The sequence below is a fragment of the Oratosquilla oratoria genome, chromosome 12 (genome assembly GCF_046742065.1).
Source record: "Oratosquilla oratoria isolate Oo_2021 chromosome 12, ASM4674206v1, whole genome shotgun sequence".
Lineage (NCBI taxonomy): Eukaryota > Metazoa > Arthropoda > Malacostraca > Stomatopoda > Squillidae > Oratosquilla > Oratosquilla oratoria.
Window position 1 is genome coordinate 6,607,847 of NC_134788.1, and position 15,164 is coordinate 6,623,010.

General features: G+C 40.3%; 1 protein-coding gene across 1 annotated transcript in view; it reads right to left on the reverse strand.

The window, feature by feature from the left end:
• Nucleotides 1-8,037: 8,037 nt before the first annotated feature.
• Nucleotides 8,038-15,164, reverse strand: part of Gclm (Glutamate-cysteine ligase modifier subunit) — a 36,468-nt gene continuing 29,341 nt past the window's right edge. The window contains exon 5 of the mRNA XM_076194197.1: nucleotides 8,038-12,908. Within this exon, the coding sequence (XP_076050312.1) occupies nucleotides 12,748-12,908 (161 nt within the window). The 3' untranslated portion in view covers nucleotides 8,038-12,747. The remainder of the gene's footprint in view (nucleotides 12,909-15,164) is intronic.

A 15,164-nucleotide genomic window follows, 5' to 3' on the forward strand; every position in this document is an offset into this window, starting at 1 on the left:
ATAAGGTATGTACGTCAAAAAAAAAAAAAAAAAAAAAAAAAAATTGTGTTCCATCCACAACTTGAGACTGATGGAGAGAGAGAGAGGGGGAGGGGAAGGCACAGGACACACACACACACACAAAGTATGTCAACACGAAATATATTTCTGATAAATCTGGATTATCCGAAAAATCAGCTTATCTGAAAGAGGCTTCCCCCTTTTCGTTTCGGATAATCGGGGTTTTACTGTATATGTATATATATATAGTGTATATATACATATATATATATATATATATTGTGTATATATACATATATATATATATATATCGGCTCCTGGCCACATATAAAATCAGTTCACTCTTACCTTACAATATAGGAGATGAACTCACCAAAACCTCTTTCTCTTTTCACAGTAGCATCACTACAGTATAATATGCTGTATAATGATATTGTAATCACTATAAAGTCATATTTTAACAACATTTTCTCAGTTCATTATTCAATTTTATTTCTTAAGACATTTTTATCTTTCTTTAATTTTTTATACCTCGAAGGGTTAAAGTCAAACACTACATACTATAGCATGGATAATCTCGTGTGCAAAACATAGATACATAATTGTAACAAAGGCTTTTTTCCCCCTTATAGGGGAGATAGCCAAAAAACAAAGGCATAAAATCCACTCCCACCTATTCCATTCCTATCACATTCCACTACCCTCCATCCTCATATCTTGGCACCTCCTGGATGATGGGCCATCCCTACATCTCGCCCACTGCCCTGTGTCAGAAGCAGTGTTACAAGACACAGCACAAACACAGCAAGGCTGCTTCATTAAATTGGTGACCACCCCCCCCTCTCCGTACCCTCATGCAGAAAAGGAGATGGGGAGAAATCCCTTTGGGCTGCATCAAATAATTTCTCACACATACTCCCTCACCACCCATTCCACCTCATGCATCACAGCATCATCCATATACAACCATTCTCCATTCACCCCTGTATTCTGTCCTCTCCCATCCTTCCTCAACAGACATTCCCCTCTTTCCCAAAGCCCCTTTTACCCCATCCATCCATCTCATCCTAGGTTGACCCCTCATGTTCACTCCTTCCACACCTCTTTTACTAATCTTTCTTCACTCATTCTTTCCATGTGTCCAAACCATCCTAATACTCTCTCATCAACCCTATCTCCCAACTCCCTTTCCACCCCCATTCTCCTCCTCATTTCTCACGCTATCCAGCCTAGTAACCCCTATCATATTTCTCACACACCTCATCTCAAACACATTCAAACTCCTCCTCTCTTATGCTCCATGTTTCTGCCCCATACAGTGCTGTCAGTATAATCATTCCTTCATACAATCTCCTCTTAGCATCTATACCCAAATATCTATTTCTCATTACACTTTTTAATCCACCAAGGCATTTACTTGCTTCTCTCAATCTACTTTCTACCTCCACCCCCACTCCTCCCTTTCCTGCCACATTTGCACCCAAGTATCTAAAACTATCCACTTCCTCCAGTCTCTCTCCCTTAATACTCACTTCCAGTTTGCTGCCACTTTCCCCCTTTGTACATCTCATCACCTTACTTTTACCCACATTTATCTTCAAATTCCTTCTATCACACACCTTCCCAAACTCTGTTACTAACTTCCTCAATCCCTCCTCTGATACTGCTACAAGTACAGTGTCATTCACAAACAACAACTGGCTTATCTCCCACTTCTCCATTTTCTTTAACCGTCTCCAATCCCTTGTCCATTACCCTTGCATTTACCTCTTGCGACACCCCATCCATGTATAAATTGAACAGCCAAGGCGACATAACACATCCCTGACGAAGTCCCACCTAATTCTAACACAAGCTCAACTAGTCTTGTAAAAACTCTTTACTGTTCTTAAAAGTTTTCCTCCTATCCCATATATCTGCAATATCTCCCACAGTGCCTTCCTGTCTACCCTGTCATAAGCCTTTTCCAAATCCATAAAAGCCCAAAAAACATCCTTACCTTTTCCTAAAGCTTTCTCACATATCTGTCTTACCACAAAAACCAGATCAATGCAACCCCTACTTGTCCTAAACCCACACTGTTCCTCACCAATTACTCCCTTTGTTCCTCTCCTAATCCTCTCAATCAAGACCTTCCCATATGCCTTCCCAACTACACTTAACAAGCTGATCCTTCTGGAACTACTACACTCATACTTATTCCCTATTCCCTTGTAAAGTGGAACTATACAGGCACCTTTCCAGTCCTCTGACACTCTACCCCCTGTGGTGGGGGAAAAGAATACTGCTACCAAGTTTCCCACTTGGATCGTAAGAGGCGAGAAGAAAGGGACGGGGAGAGGGACTAGGCATCCTTCTCCCTGTAGCCCCAAGGGGCAGATTCCTAAAAAGCAAAGGAAAGGCATAAGGGGTGCTGGAGGGCCTCGGGCCAGCACCCTAAGGTTTGGGTCTTTTAATGTGCATGGATGTGGTACAGATGAGAGTAAAAGGGAAGAGATAGGTAGTATGTTTGTGAGAAGAAAGTTGGATGTGTTGGCTTTGAGTGAAACTAAGTTGAGAGGGAAGGGTGAGTGTAAGTTTGGGAGTGTAAGTGGGAGGTTATCAGGAGTGAAGAGAGGGCGAGGGAGGGAAGGGGTGGCTATTCTAGTAAGTGAGGAGATAGGTAAACGTGTAGTGGAGTGGAAGGAGGTTTCCTCAAGGATAATGTGGATGAAGGTGAAACTGGGAAAGGAGATGTGGGTCTTTGTAAGTGCATATGGGCCGGGCAGTGAGAAGAGCATGGAAGAAAGGGAGGCCTTTTGGATAGATTTAAATGAGTGCATAGAGGGTTTAGGAAGAAATGTCAATGTAATAGTACTGGGAGACCTTAATGCTAGGGTGGGAAATGGTCCAATCGATGGAGTGGTTGGGAAGTGTGGAGTTCCAGGAAAGAATCGTAGTGGAGAGTTGATGGTGGAAATGTGTCTAGAAAGAGAGTTGATGATAGCAAATACAGTGTTTCGGAAGAAAGTCAAGCATAAGTACACATGGGAGAGGGTGGTGGAGGGAAGGGTGGTAGATAGAGCGCTAATGGATTATGTAGTGGTAAATAGGATTATGATAGGAAGAGTTAAGGATGTACATGTGCTAAGGGGAGAGGGTGGGGGAATATCAGATCATTTTTTGGTGGAAGGTAAGCTGAGAGTGGAGGATAGATGGAGAAGGAGGAAAGGGACAAAAGGTAGGGAGGTTCTTAGAGTAAACTCCTTGAATGAAAAGGAAAAGGAGAAGGAGTACGAAAAGAAGCTGAAGGAGGAGTGGGAGGGAGTAAAGGATAGAGCAGAGATGGGTGTGGAGGAGGAATGGGGATGGTTCAAGGAGGGAGTCTTAAAGTGTGCAAGGATGGTGTGTGGAACAAGAAGGACAGGGGGAAATAGAAGAAAGGGTAGTGAATGGTGGGATGAGGAAACAAAGAAGGTTGTAGAAGAGAAGAAGCGAGCATTCACAGATTGGTTACAAAAGAGGACAGGGGAGTCGTATGAGACGTACAAAGAAAAGAAAAGAGAAGTAAAGCAAAAGGTAAAGGAGGCAAAGAGGAGAGCAGATGTGAAATGGGGTAGGAGTATGACAGAAAATTTTGAAAGTAATAAAAAGATGTTTTGGAAAGAAATTAAGAGAGGAAGAGGAGGCGAATCAAGTAGGGAAGAAAAGGTAAAAGGTACAGATGGAGAGTTGATAATGGAAGAGATGGCAGTGAGGGGAAGATGGGCAGAATATTTTAGGGAGTTGCTGAATGTGAAGGAGGATAGGGAAGGAAAGATAGCTGCAGTGGGAAATGCGAAGAAAATGAGAGTGATGAGTGAGGAGAATGGAGGAGAAATAAGGATGGATGAGGTGAAGGCAGTTGTAAAGATGATGAAAGCAGGTAAGGCACCTGGTCTGGATGGATGTCATGCAGAATGTCTGAAAAAGGGAGGTTCAGTGATGGTGGACTGGTTGGTGAGGTTATTTAATGTTTGCTGGAGAGAGGGTAGAGTACCGGAGGACTGGAGTAGTGCCTGTATAGTTCCTCTTTACAAGGGAAAATGGGAGGCTTATGGGAGGATCTTAATTGAGAGGATTAGGAGAGGAACAGAAGGAGTAATTGGTGAGGAACAGTGTGGATTTAGGACGGGTAGAGGTTGTGTAGATCAGATCTTTGTGGTAAGACAGATATGTGAGAAAGCTATAGGAAAGGGGAAGGATGTTTTTTGGGCTTTTATGGATCTGGAAAAGGCTTATGATAGGGTAGACAGAAAGGCACTGTGGGAGGTTATGCAGATTTATGGGATAGGAGGAAAGCTTTTGGGAGCTGTTAAGAGTTTTTATGAGAGTAGTAGAGCATGTGTTAGGATTAGAAATGGAGAGAGTGAGTGGTTTGAAGTAAAGGTGGGACTTCGTCAAGGATGCGTTATGTCGCCCTGGCTGTTCAACTTATACATGGATGGGGTGGTGCGAGAGGTGAATGCTAGGGTAGTGAGTCAGGGATTGGAGATGGTTAAAGAAAATGGAGAAAAGTGGGAGGTGAGCCAGCTGTTGTTTGCGGACGACACTGCGCTTGTGGCAGGGTCAGAGGAGGGATTGAGGAAGCTGGTGGCAGAGTTTGGGAGAGTATGTGATAGAAGAAAGCTAAAGATAAATGTGGGTAAAAGTAAGGTGATGAGATGTACAAGGGGTGAAAGTGGCAGTAGACTGGAAGTGAACATTAAGGGAGAGCGACTGGAGGAAGTGGATAGTTTTAGATACTTGGGTGCAAGTGTAGCAGGAAAAGGTGGAGTGAAGGTGGAGGTAGAATGTAGATTGAGAGAAGCGAGTAAATGCCTTGGTGGTTTAAAGAGTGTAATGAGGAATAGACATTTGGGAATGGATGCGAAGAGGAGACTGTATGAAGGAGTGATTGTGCCAACAGCACTGTATGGGGCAGAAACGTGGAACATAAGAGAAGAAGAGAGAAGGAGTTTGAATGTGTTTGAGATGAGGTGTCTGAGAAGTATGGTGGGGGTTACTAGGCTGGATAGAGTGAGAAATGAGGAGGTGAGGAGGAGAACAGGGGTGAAAAAGGATTTGGGAGATAGGGTTGATGAAAGAATATTAGGATGGTTTGGACACATGGAAAGAATGAGTGAAGAAAGACTAGTAAAAGAGGTATGGAAGGCAGATGTGGAGGGAGTGAACATGAGGGGACGTCCTAGGATGAGGTGGATGGATGGGGTGAAGGGGGCTTTGGGGAAGAGGGGAATGTCTGTTGAGGAAGGAAGGGAGAGGACGGAAGACAGAGGTGAGTGGAGAATGGTTGTATATGGATGATGTTGTGACTGCATGAGGAGGAATGGGCGGGGGGGTGGGGGGTGGGGTAGTATGTGTGAGTAAATTTTGACGCAGCCCGAAGGGATTTCTCCCCGTCCTCGCCTTATATGCAAGGGGGGACGGAGAGGGGGGGTCGCCGATTAAATGAAGCGGCCTTGCTGTGGATGTACTGTGTCTTGCGACACTGCTTCTGACCCAGGGCGGTGGGCAGGGTGCAGGGATGACCCGTCATCCAGGAGGTGCTCAGATGAGAGGAAGGGCGGGAGGGGTGTGGAGTGTATTTAGGGATGAAATGGGTGGGAGTGTTTTTATGCCTTTCCCTTTTTGGCTACCTCCCTTGGAAGGGGGAAAAAGCCTTGGTATATGTATGTATGTATGAAAAATAAAAGAAATTTTAGTTTGAAACATAACCAAATACAACTTTATTGATCGCTTCCATCACTGGTGCTTGGTTGTGGGTCATCAGCATCATCAGTTGGGGCAGTGCGCATGGTGGGGGGATAATTTGGTTGTTTCATAAACTGTCAATAAACTTGTGAGCTCTTTCCTCACCTGCACTTGCTGCTTCTCCAGTAACTCAAACATTATGCAGTTGGATCTTTTCTTAAATCTCTTGAACCAGCCAGTACTTGCCCAAAAAATCTTGACTGTAGTCTTCAGTGCATTCCTTCAAAGTTTGGAATAAACTTTTAGCCTTTGTCTGAATGGTGTATGTTTTTGAATTTGATCTTCCATCCAAATGTGTAATAATTTCTCTATTTCATGGATGGGCCTGGTATGTTGTTTCATTATCACTGGAGATAAAGAAGGCAGGATCCAAAAAAGATTTGGGGGTAATTATCACAAATGACTTGTTCTGTGATAAACAGATTAACAAAATTGTCGGGGAGGCTTACAACTTGCTAAGATCAATAAAAGTGGCATTTGCATACTTGGATGAAGACATGATAAAAAAATATTGGTTACATTGATAAGGCCTAGACTAGAGTATGCAGTGACATTGTGGTCACCCAGTACCAAAAAGAATATAAAGAAAATAGAAAGAATCCAGAGAGCAGCAACAAAAATGGCACCTGCACTTGCAAACCTATCATATGAAGAGAGATTGGCTAAACTGGAGTTACCAACACTGGAGCAAAGAAGAGAGAGAGGTGACCTACTGACCATCTACAGAATCATGAAAGGCACAGAGATACTCAGTAGAGAGGACTTACTAAACTGGGACAAGAGAAACACAAGAGGACTTGGAAAGAAAATAAAAAAACATAGCTACAGAAGAGAACTGAAGAAAAACAGTTTTCCACATAGAGTAGTGGACACTTGGAACAAACTGGTTAATGAAATAGTATGCGCAAAAACCATTCATGAGTTTAAAAGCAAACTAGACACTGTGAGATACGAAGGCGGGACACCATGAGCATAGCTCCCCTTCCCGCAAAATACAACTAGGTAAGTAGTGTGATAACTTCATGTCACATATGATCACATTAACTTTCTTTCCTCCTTCATGCTGTTTAGTTACTATCATTTTTGTGTCCAGATCGATGACCTTTATTTCCTTCTTGGTAGGCTGAGGAGTAGACAATGATATTTTCCTCTTGGTAGACACCTTGGGGTATTTTGAAGAAAATTTAAAAGACACAGATATGGAGGAAGTCAAACTGTACCGCTACTAGCTACTCACAAAGACTGAGTAGCGAGACCATGGAATGCTACTGCTGGGGCGCGGAAACTGTCGTACACTATGCTTTTTTTACCATCTGGCAAGAGTGATGCCTGCTGACCAGACATTCGTAAGTCGCATAGGTTGTAAGTCGACAACCACCTGTAGTCATTTTTCAATTTTTGTCTTTTCTCTATCTGTATATAGTTAAATTATAGCAGTACCTTTTGCATATTTACTAGAACCCTTGAAATATGTTTGCACCCTCTTTGCTTAGTTTTGTATTACCATTTGTTCTGCCGAGTCAAAGGCCTTTTCATAATATACACAAGTTTTCTCAATTATTTGAATCAGTTTGAAAATTCCCTATAATCAAGTATACATACATATACCAAGGCTTTTTCCCCCTTACAAGGGAGGTAGCCAAAAAGGAAAAGGCATAAATTCATTCCCACCCATTCCATCCCTGAATACACTCCACACCCCTTCACCCTCCCTCTTATCTTAGCACCTGGTCTCTTGGTGGGTTCACTCTAGGGCTACAACCAGGATATCTAATGACTCTGCAAGGAATACTGTACAGTATTAACCCATTAAACTCCGATGACAAGATTCTTTGTCATTTGGTCAAATAAAACAAAAAATCATAAAACACCAAAATGTTTGATCAAACACCAGAAAAATATGACGTCAGTCCTCGCTTCGCTCGCGAGCGAAGCGAGGACTGACGTCATATTTTTCTGGTGTTTGATCAAACATTTTGGTGTTTTATGATTTTTTGTTTTATTTGACCAAATGACAAAGAATCTTGTCATCGGAGTTTAATGGGTTAATGACAAAGACAAGGTCAGTGACCTTGGTGTTGCAAATACATATTCTGCGAGGACATTGATTGACAATTCTTGTCTAGTGCGCAGTCCATGAAGGTGTTTAAAAATGTCAGGGCAAGGACACACTCCTGCTTCAATTCTGATTTAAAAAAGAAACAGGACATTGTCTTTATCATTTTCTCAATTTCCTTTCTTCCAATAAGGTGTTAAAAGCCAAGCTCAATTCATAATCTTTTATTTTAAATATTAATGTAGTTTCTCCTCTAAGTATCTTTAAGTAGAATGATTTTACAATGGAAATAAAATGTAAACACCATGGTGTGATTATCATATTGAACAATGTCCCTAAAGTCATGTTTGTCATATTTATAATAAAACATTGACCAGAACCTCTTATTCATTTTATTTATGGTGGCAAATTCCCTATATTCTCTCTATGATTAATCAATTACATTACCAGACCAGCAGGTCAACAACTTCTTCAGGGTACATGATAACAGTAATCCACAGCCCATTCATCCTCTTAAGTTCTTGCATGAACCTGGTGGCAGTAGACTGCATAACAGGTGAACACACTCTTTGCAAGATATTAATAGGTATATTACTTCCTGTGAACCAGCCCTTCAAAAAATATAAAGTCAGATATCTGACTGTAGATATGTGTAAGGGTTCTTGTGCTGCTGGCTAGAAACATTTTCCATCTTCACAACTGGGAAGGTGTGCAAAAGAAGGAAGTTGAAGATAAATGTGGGTAAAAGTAAGGTGATGAGACATACAAGGGTCAGAAAATGGCAGCAAATTGGAAGTGAGTATTAAGGGAGAGAGACTGGAGGAAGTGGATAATTTTAGATATTTGGGGGCAAATGGGGCACAAAAGGTAGGAGTGGAGGTAGAATGTAGATTGAGAGAAGTGAGAAATTCCTTGGGGATTAAAAAGTGTAATGAGAAATAGACATTTGGGAATGGATGCTAAGAGGAGATTGTATGAAGGAGTGATTGTGCCAACAGCACTGTATGGGGCAGAAACATGGAGCATATCAGAGGAAGAATTTTAATGTGTTTTGAATTTTAATGTCTGAGAAGTATGGTAGGGGTTACTAGGTTGGATAGAGTGAGAAACGAGGTGAGAAAGAATATTGGAATGGTTTGGACATGGAAAGAATGAGTGAAGAAAGATTAATAAAAGAGGAGTGGAAGGCAGAGATGGAGGGAGTGAACATGAGTAGACTGCTAAGGATGAGATGGGTGGATGGGGTAAAAGGGGGCACTGAGATAGAGGGGAATATCTGTTGAGGAAAGAAGGGAGAAGACAGAAAACTGGGGTGAGTGGAGAATGGTTGTGTATGGAAGATGCTGTGATGAATAGAAGGGAGTGGGTGGGGGATAAGGGTGTGAGGGTGTATGAGTGAGTGATATTTTGATGCAGCCTGGAGGGATTTCTCCGTCTTCTCTTTTTCTGCATAAGGGGACAGAGGGGGGGTTTGCCTATTAAATGAAGCCACCTTGCTGTGGATGTGCTGTTTTTTACTGCATTGCTTCTGAAGAATGTAATTTCCCTGCTACTCATCCTGAAACCCCATCATCAACACTTCCTGGTAGTGCAGCCCTGAGGAGCTGGAAAAACTGGTCCAAGATCCAAGACTCCTCTCTATTCAAGCTTACCTATTTTTCTTTCATCATTTTACAAAGGAAAACTGACAACCAATGAGTGCTCCTCTGTTCTTCATCCTTCCTGATGCATACAGAAACAGATCTATGCTAATATTTTTGTCTTTAGTTTGATTGAATGGAAACTTTCAGCCCCCACAACAGATGACAATGGTCCTTGGGCCATCCCTCAAGTCTAGGATCTTTGGACTGTTGTCTGTGTTATATTGGAGACCATTTGTCACCAGCTCTCAGTAGTCGGGGTAAGGGAACAGTTACTGGTTCTAACCTCTCCTTAAACAAAAACAATGAAGGATTGCTGACAGTTCACCAAATTGTCAAGGAAAGTTTTGAAGAGAGATGGCAGGGAGACAGTTATCTCTGATGTCCATTTTTACCACCACCCTTTGCAGGTATTCATTACTGGTCCCACTCACACTCATACAACACAAATAGTTCAAAGTTCCTGCCTGAAAATAATATATGGAGGGGTCTTTAAGGACTGCTGCAGACTGTAGAGTTGTGCATTTCCTATTAGTCTCAAAGTAATAATTATTACAACTCTATGCTTACCTGAAGCATAATCTTTTTTAAAACACCACAGTAAAGTGCTAAAAAATATTAGATAAATAATCAAAAATAGAATTTAAAAATCCAAGGACAAGTACAGACAAGAAATTGAAGCAAGTTGGACCTACCCCATCCCTTGTCCCTTTCTCCTATATCCTACAACAGAGATTTCCAACCTGTTGTTCATGGGCATTATTGTCCTTACTGATGGTTTGGCAATGCACTTTCACAGTGGTAAATCATATTTGTGAACATCAATTCTTTGAAAGCCTAAGGCTGACAAAGAACTGCTCTTAAATCAAAACTTCTTATGTTTCTAATAAATATCTGTGTTGAACAAGTTTGACTTGTGAATCTTCTGTGCAATTAATATAGTCTTTGTGGCCTAAAGGTCAACTGAGAAGCTTTTGGATTTCTTTATTTTTTGTTATTTCATGTATGAAAATATAACTTAGAAATGGAACACTAAAATGCATGTTTCTAGCATTTTATAGTCTTGATTTTATCCAAATAGCATGATCTTAAAAGTGCCTGCTAGCAGATGAACTTTTCAATGTGGTAGTAACATTTTCCATCACTAGGGAATACTGATAATGTAACAGCTGTTTACATTCTTCAACATGGCCAGCACGTAATACAAAAGTGACTTCACATCGAGTGAAGAAGATTGATCAGATTTGGATGACCTTTTGTGTCCCAGTGTGGGTACAGTACAAGGATACATGCAACAAAATATATATACAATAGGCTAAGTAAAAATGCACATTATTATGAATTTATAGCAAAATGAATAATCATAAACTGGTATTTTTATTTCTTTCAGGCTGTGCAAGTATCTTGCCTATTGTAATTTAGTGGAGTGGTGTTGGCAATGACTGGGCAATATGAATTCGGCCCCCTTGTGCCTGAATTACCATAGTGAAATTACAGCAAGACATGTTTGAAGTTACATATGTACTTGCCTTCCTTTCATTGCTTCATAAAAAAGTTCTGGGACTTGGGAGCAAAGAAGCACACAACCTTGTGATATGATTCCAGCGCTGATGTTTGCTGACAAGGTGAGAGCTGACTGATATCTCTGAGAAGTGCTTTCTGCGTTACTATGAGCTCAAGCTCTTTGTGTGCTTTTGAATGTGGATGCAAGATAATAAGTAGGCTGTTGTGTGGTGTACAACTGCTAAACAGATGTACATCTATGAAGCAAGTGCAAAGCTAAAAACATGGTGCAGTGTTGTTAGTAGCTACTATTCCCCATCAACCAGTTCTATGTGCCAGTTCCTTGTCAAATGCTTTACTACACTTTGTATCATAATTTACAAGAAATGCCAGGTTCACACTATCACTGTTAAATTTTATTACATTGTACAGGAGAGAGGATGAAAATTTGATAAAATCTTTGATAATATGAACTGGGCTTATTACCTTCTTTCAGCCCCTCCCTATCATCAATGGGCTTCTGCAGACATGTTGGATATATTTCACTATGGCCTTCATGCCTGCTGACAAGGCCAGGGTCCCGAGTGTATCTTATTTTTTTTATTTCTTAATGTTTCAGTTTCACTTTCAATCCAGGCTTCCATGACTTGTGCCGTTTGTATTGAATGATCCTTTCCTTTTTGTGAACAGGATCTTTTGGAAAAGAATGAAAATGAAGTCCATCCACAGCAGAAAGTTTCATTGAATCACTGTTGCAAATTGCAGCGACACAATAAACCATTTTCAAACTAAATACTTGATAAAACCTTGCTAACACACAATATATGACAGATCACTGATCAAGTTGACAGTGCAACATAGCATTTTATAGTGCATGCATCAGAATGTAAACAGCACGATTGAAGTCACAGCCGATAGAGTATTATGAGAACATCCGAAGATTGGTGAAGGAAAAGCTCATCTGCTACCAATATTTTGATAGGCCTTTGTATCACATTGCGTAATAATTAGAATTTATTTTTGCATTTATCAAAAAGTGACGGAGCCATATATCTAGCAAATATTCACCACCTCTTTGAAAACCTTCTTAGTTGACTTCTTTTAATGCCCAGAATTGAAAAAAAAAAAAAAGGCTGGGTGCTTGTCAGCTTGAAAAGGCTAAAAACCTTTCATGTCTTGTTAATTTGCAAAAAACAAGTGACTCTGACTCACTTGGTGAAGTCACATATAGATATTTTACTTCTACCCCCACCCACCCACAACACAACTGCCACTTTATACTGTGTGTCTCATCAAATTCATGATGCAGGTGTATATATATATATATTTCTCCCTTATTCAAAAAATATAATGATGAACAAGCCAGTCATTCATATGTCTGAGCCTCAGACACCAATGAATAGCAAACCAGTCCTCAGTACAAAAAATGTTTAAGAAATGTTCTCAATTTCTTAATTAGTGAAAAAACTAAGAAAGAATGACGTGACAATTTTTTTTTTTAAATTGTAACAAACAATAAACATTACCAATATAAACATACATTAGATATGAAAAATCTTAAGATAATTCTGTACAGTAAAATAGTTACCCATATAGTAATAAATTTCCAAACATCGTAACAAATTCTGTATTCGTTCTTTACATAAAACCATAACAGCATACCATGAAATCTTGTTTAAAAGGTGACATAAGAATTCCAAAACAACAATTTTCTACATATTGGGTGCATTTGACCACCTATACACTGTATTCTTTACTAATGCAAATCAGCAATTTCTATTCAGTACAGGCTACTGATAGAACATATCCTTTGCATTGTAGAATCCCACGGCACTGCTGTACTGCACGTAGACGTCCCATCCATTGGAGCTTCCATGACTCTCCGGACAGAGCCAATTTTTGAAGGATTTCTTGTACTAGGGCCTCATCACCCATGTCTAAAAAGCAAAACAGACATATAAGCACTATAATGCTAAAGCTACAACATCTTTTTGGAAAAGTCTTTCATACAAAATTATCAAAGGGCACTTCCCTCTTATAATGCAGTGGCTGAGTCAAAGCACACACCCATATTACACATCCATTTAATACTGCCCTAACCTCAGCACTTTTATTATGATGTTATTGTAGTGCCCTTCCACATTGCTTGTGTCAAAAGTAATGAGGCACTCAGGGCCCCAACATTGGTAAGTGCTGCCCCAGGGTGAGTTGAAAAGTGCCCCCCCCCCCACCCCCACACACACACCACCACTACCACCACCTTCCACATCTGATGGTCACTAGCACGATTCACATGTAACATTCATCCACAAAACATTCATACACACAACTCATAATAAATAAACCAAGCATTAAAAGTACATTAAGGGGAATTTACTTTACCTTCTTTTCACCAAAAGTGCCGCCCCGGGGCATTGCCTATCCCCCCCCCCCCACTCATCCCCTTGTCAGGGTCCTGGGCACAGTCCTTCCACAGCTGGGCCCAACAATTAAAGTTTGTCCCCTGCCCCTCCTCACTTCATCACATGGCAACCCCCTACTCACCCACTAAAAATAATTTAAGAAACAGAGAAGAACATCCCTTTCATCTCCCTCCATTCACTCTTCTCTTTTCCCGGCTTGACAAACATTCCATTGACATCTCAAGCCCTCTTCACTTTATCCATCTCATCTTACTCTCAGTCTTTCTCTACTTCTCTTTGCTAGTCTTTCCTCATTCATTCTTTCCATACATGCAAACCAATTCAAGACTCTCATCTCTCCTGTCTGACAACACCCTTCTTAGTTGGGTTTGCTCTCAATTATGCAGTTATCTGATCACTTCCTAATTAAGATTACCACTGAATACGACGAGAGAGAGAGAGAGAGAGAGGAAAAAGGAAAAAAAAAAAAAAAAAAAAAAGTAAAAGAGCTCCAAAGATACTGAGAAGGAGCTAGAGCACTTAGAAATAGACAAATTCCCATCCCTGGATAATGCATTGAGGAAAATAGTAACTACCATCTAGAAGGCAAGTAAAAAAGCACATACCCAGAGGCTACACAAAAAAATCAAATCCAACTTCACACACAAGATACTCATAAAAAAAAGAGAAACACAACCTAGGAAATTAAATGAAAACATCACAAGACAAATTAATTAAAAAGATGAAAAAAAAAGCAGATGGAAAAAGTGACAACAGAAGAATGTGGAGAGCAGTAAAAACCATCAAAAACTCAAAACTGAATGCCCCCCCTCCCATGAAGCAGTTGGAGCGACCCAACATAAAATACCATCACTTAAACACGCATAACATTCTCCACATGGTATTCTCTAAATCCAATGGCTGTATTTACCTAACTGTAGTATACTAGAAAGGAACAATATTTGTTGGATCCTGTCTCTTACTCTCCAATTTAACATAGTCTTATATTCATGTATAGAGAAGGTTGTCCATGTTAATAGTGTTATAATTGTTCTATATTTTTGCACTACACCTAATTTCATTGCTACTATCTACCATTGGTAAAATTACTTTTCATTTCATCCCAGACATTCACTTACCTCCTTTACAATTCAGCTTTACATCCATCCCTCTTTTCACACATGCATGTTCCCTCTAGCTGTACTCAACTAATTGTATACAGGAAAGGGGCAACACTCATTGGGTCCTCTTTCCAACTCTCCAACTTATCATACCTAGCCCTAAATTCATGTATGGTTCCAACTTAATCTATATCCTTGATTTCCAATTACAGTGAGTCCCTGTTATATGATACATGTGCATTCCTGAAAACCTTACCACAAATTGAAATTACCATATACCGAACCCAAGTTTCGACTTATGGCAGACGTACCTTCTCCCTGCTCTTTCCTCTTCAAAATATCTAATTTTACCTCCAAAACACGAGCGGATACCGTATCTGTGAATTTTTTTTTTTTTTACCGTAAATTGAATCGAGGGTAGTAATTACGAAATACCGTAACTGTGAATTTACCGGATAAAGAATTATCGTACCAGGAGGACTCACTGTATCATAGATTTGATTTCATGAGGACATGCAATGAAACTCAAAAAGGATAACTACAGAAGAGACCATAGAAAGAACAGCTTCCCACACAGATATATGGAACAAATTGGACGAAGAAATAGTGTGTGCAAACACAATACAAGAATTTAAGAACAAACTTTATCTTGCGAGATACAAAAATAGGT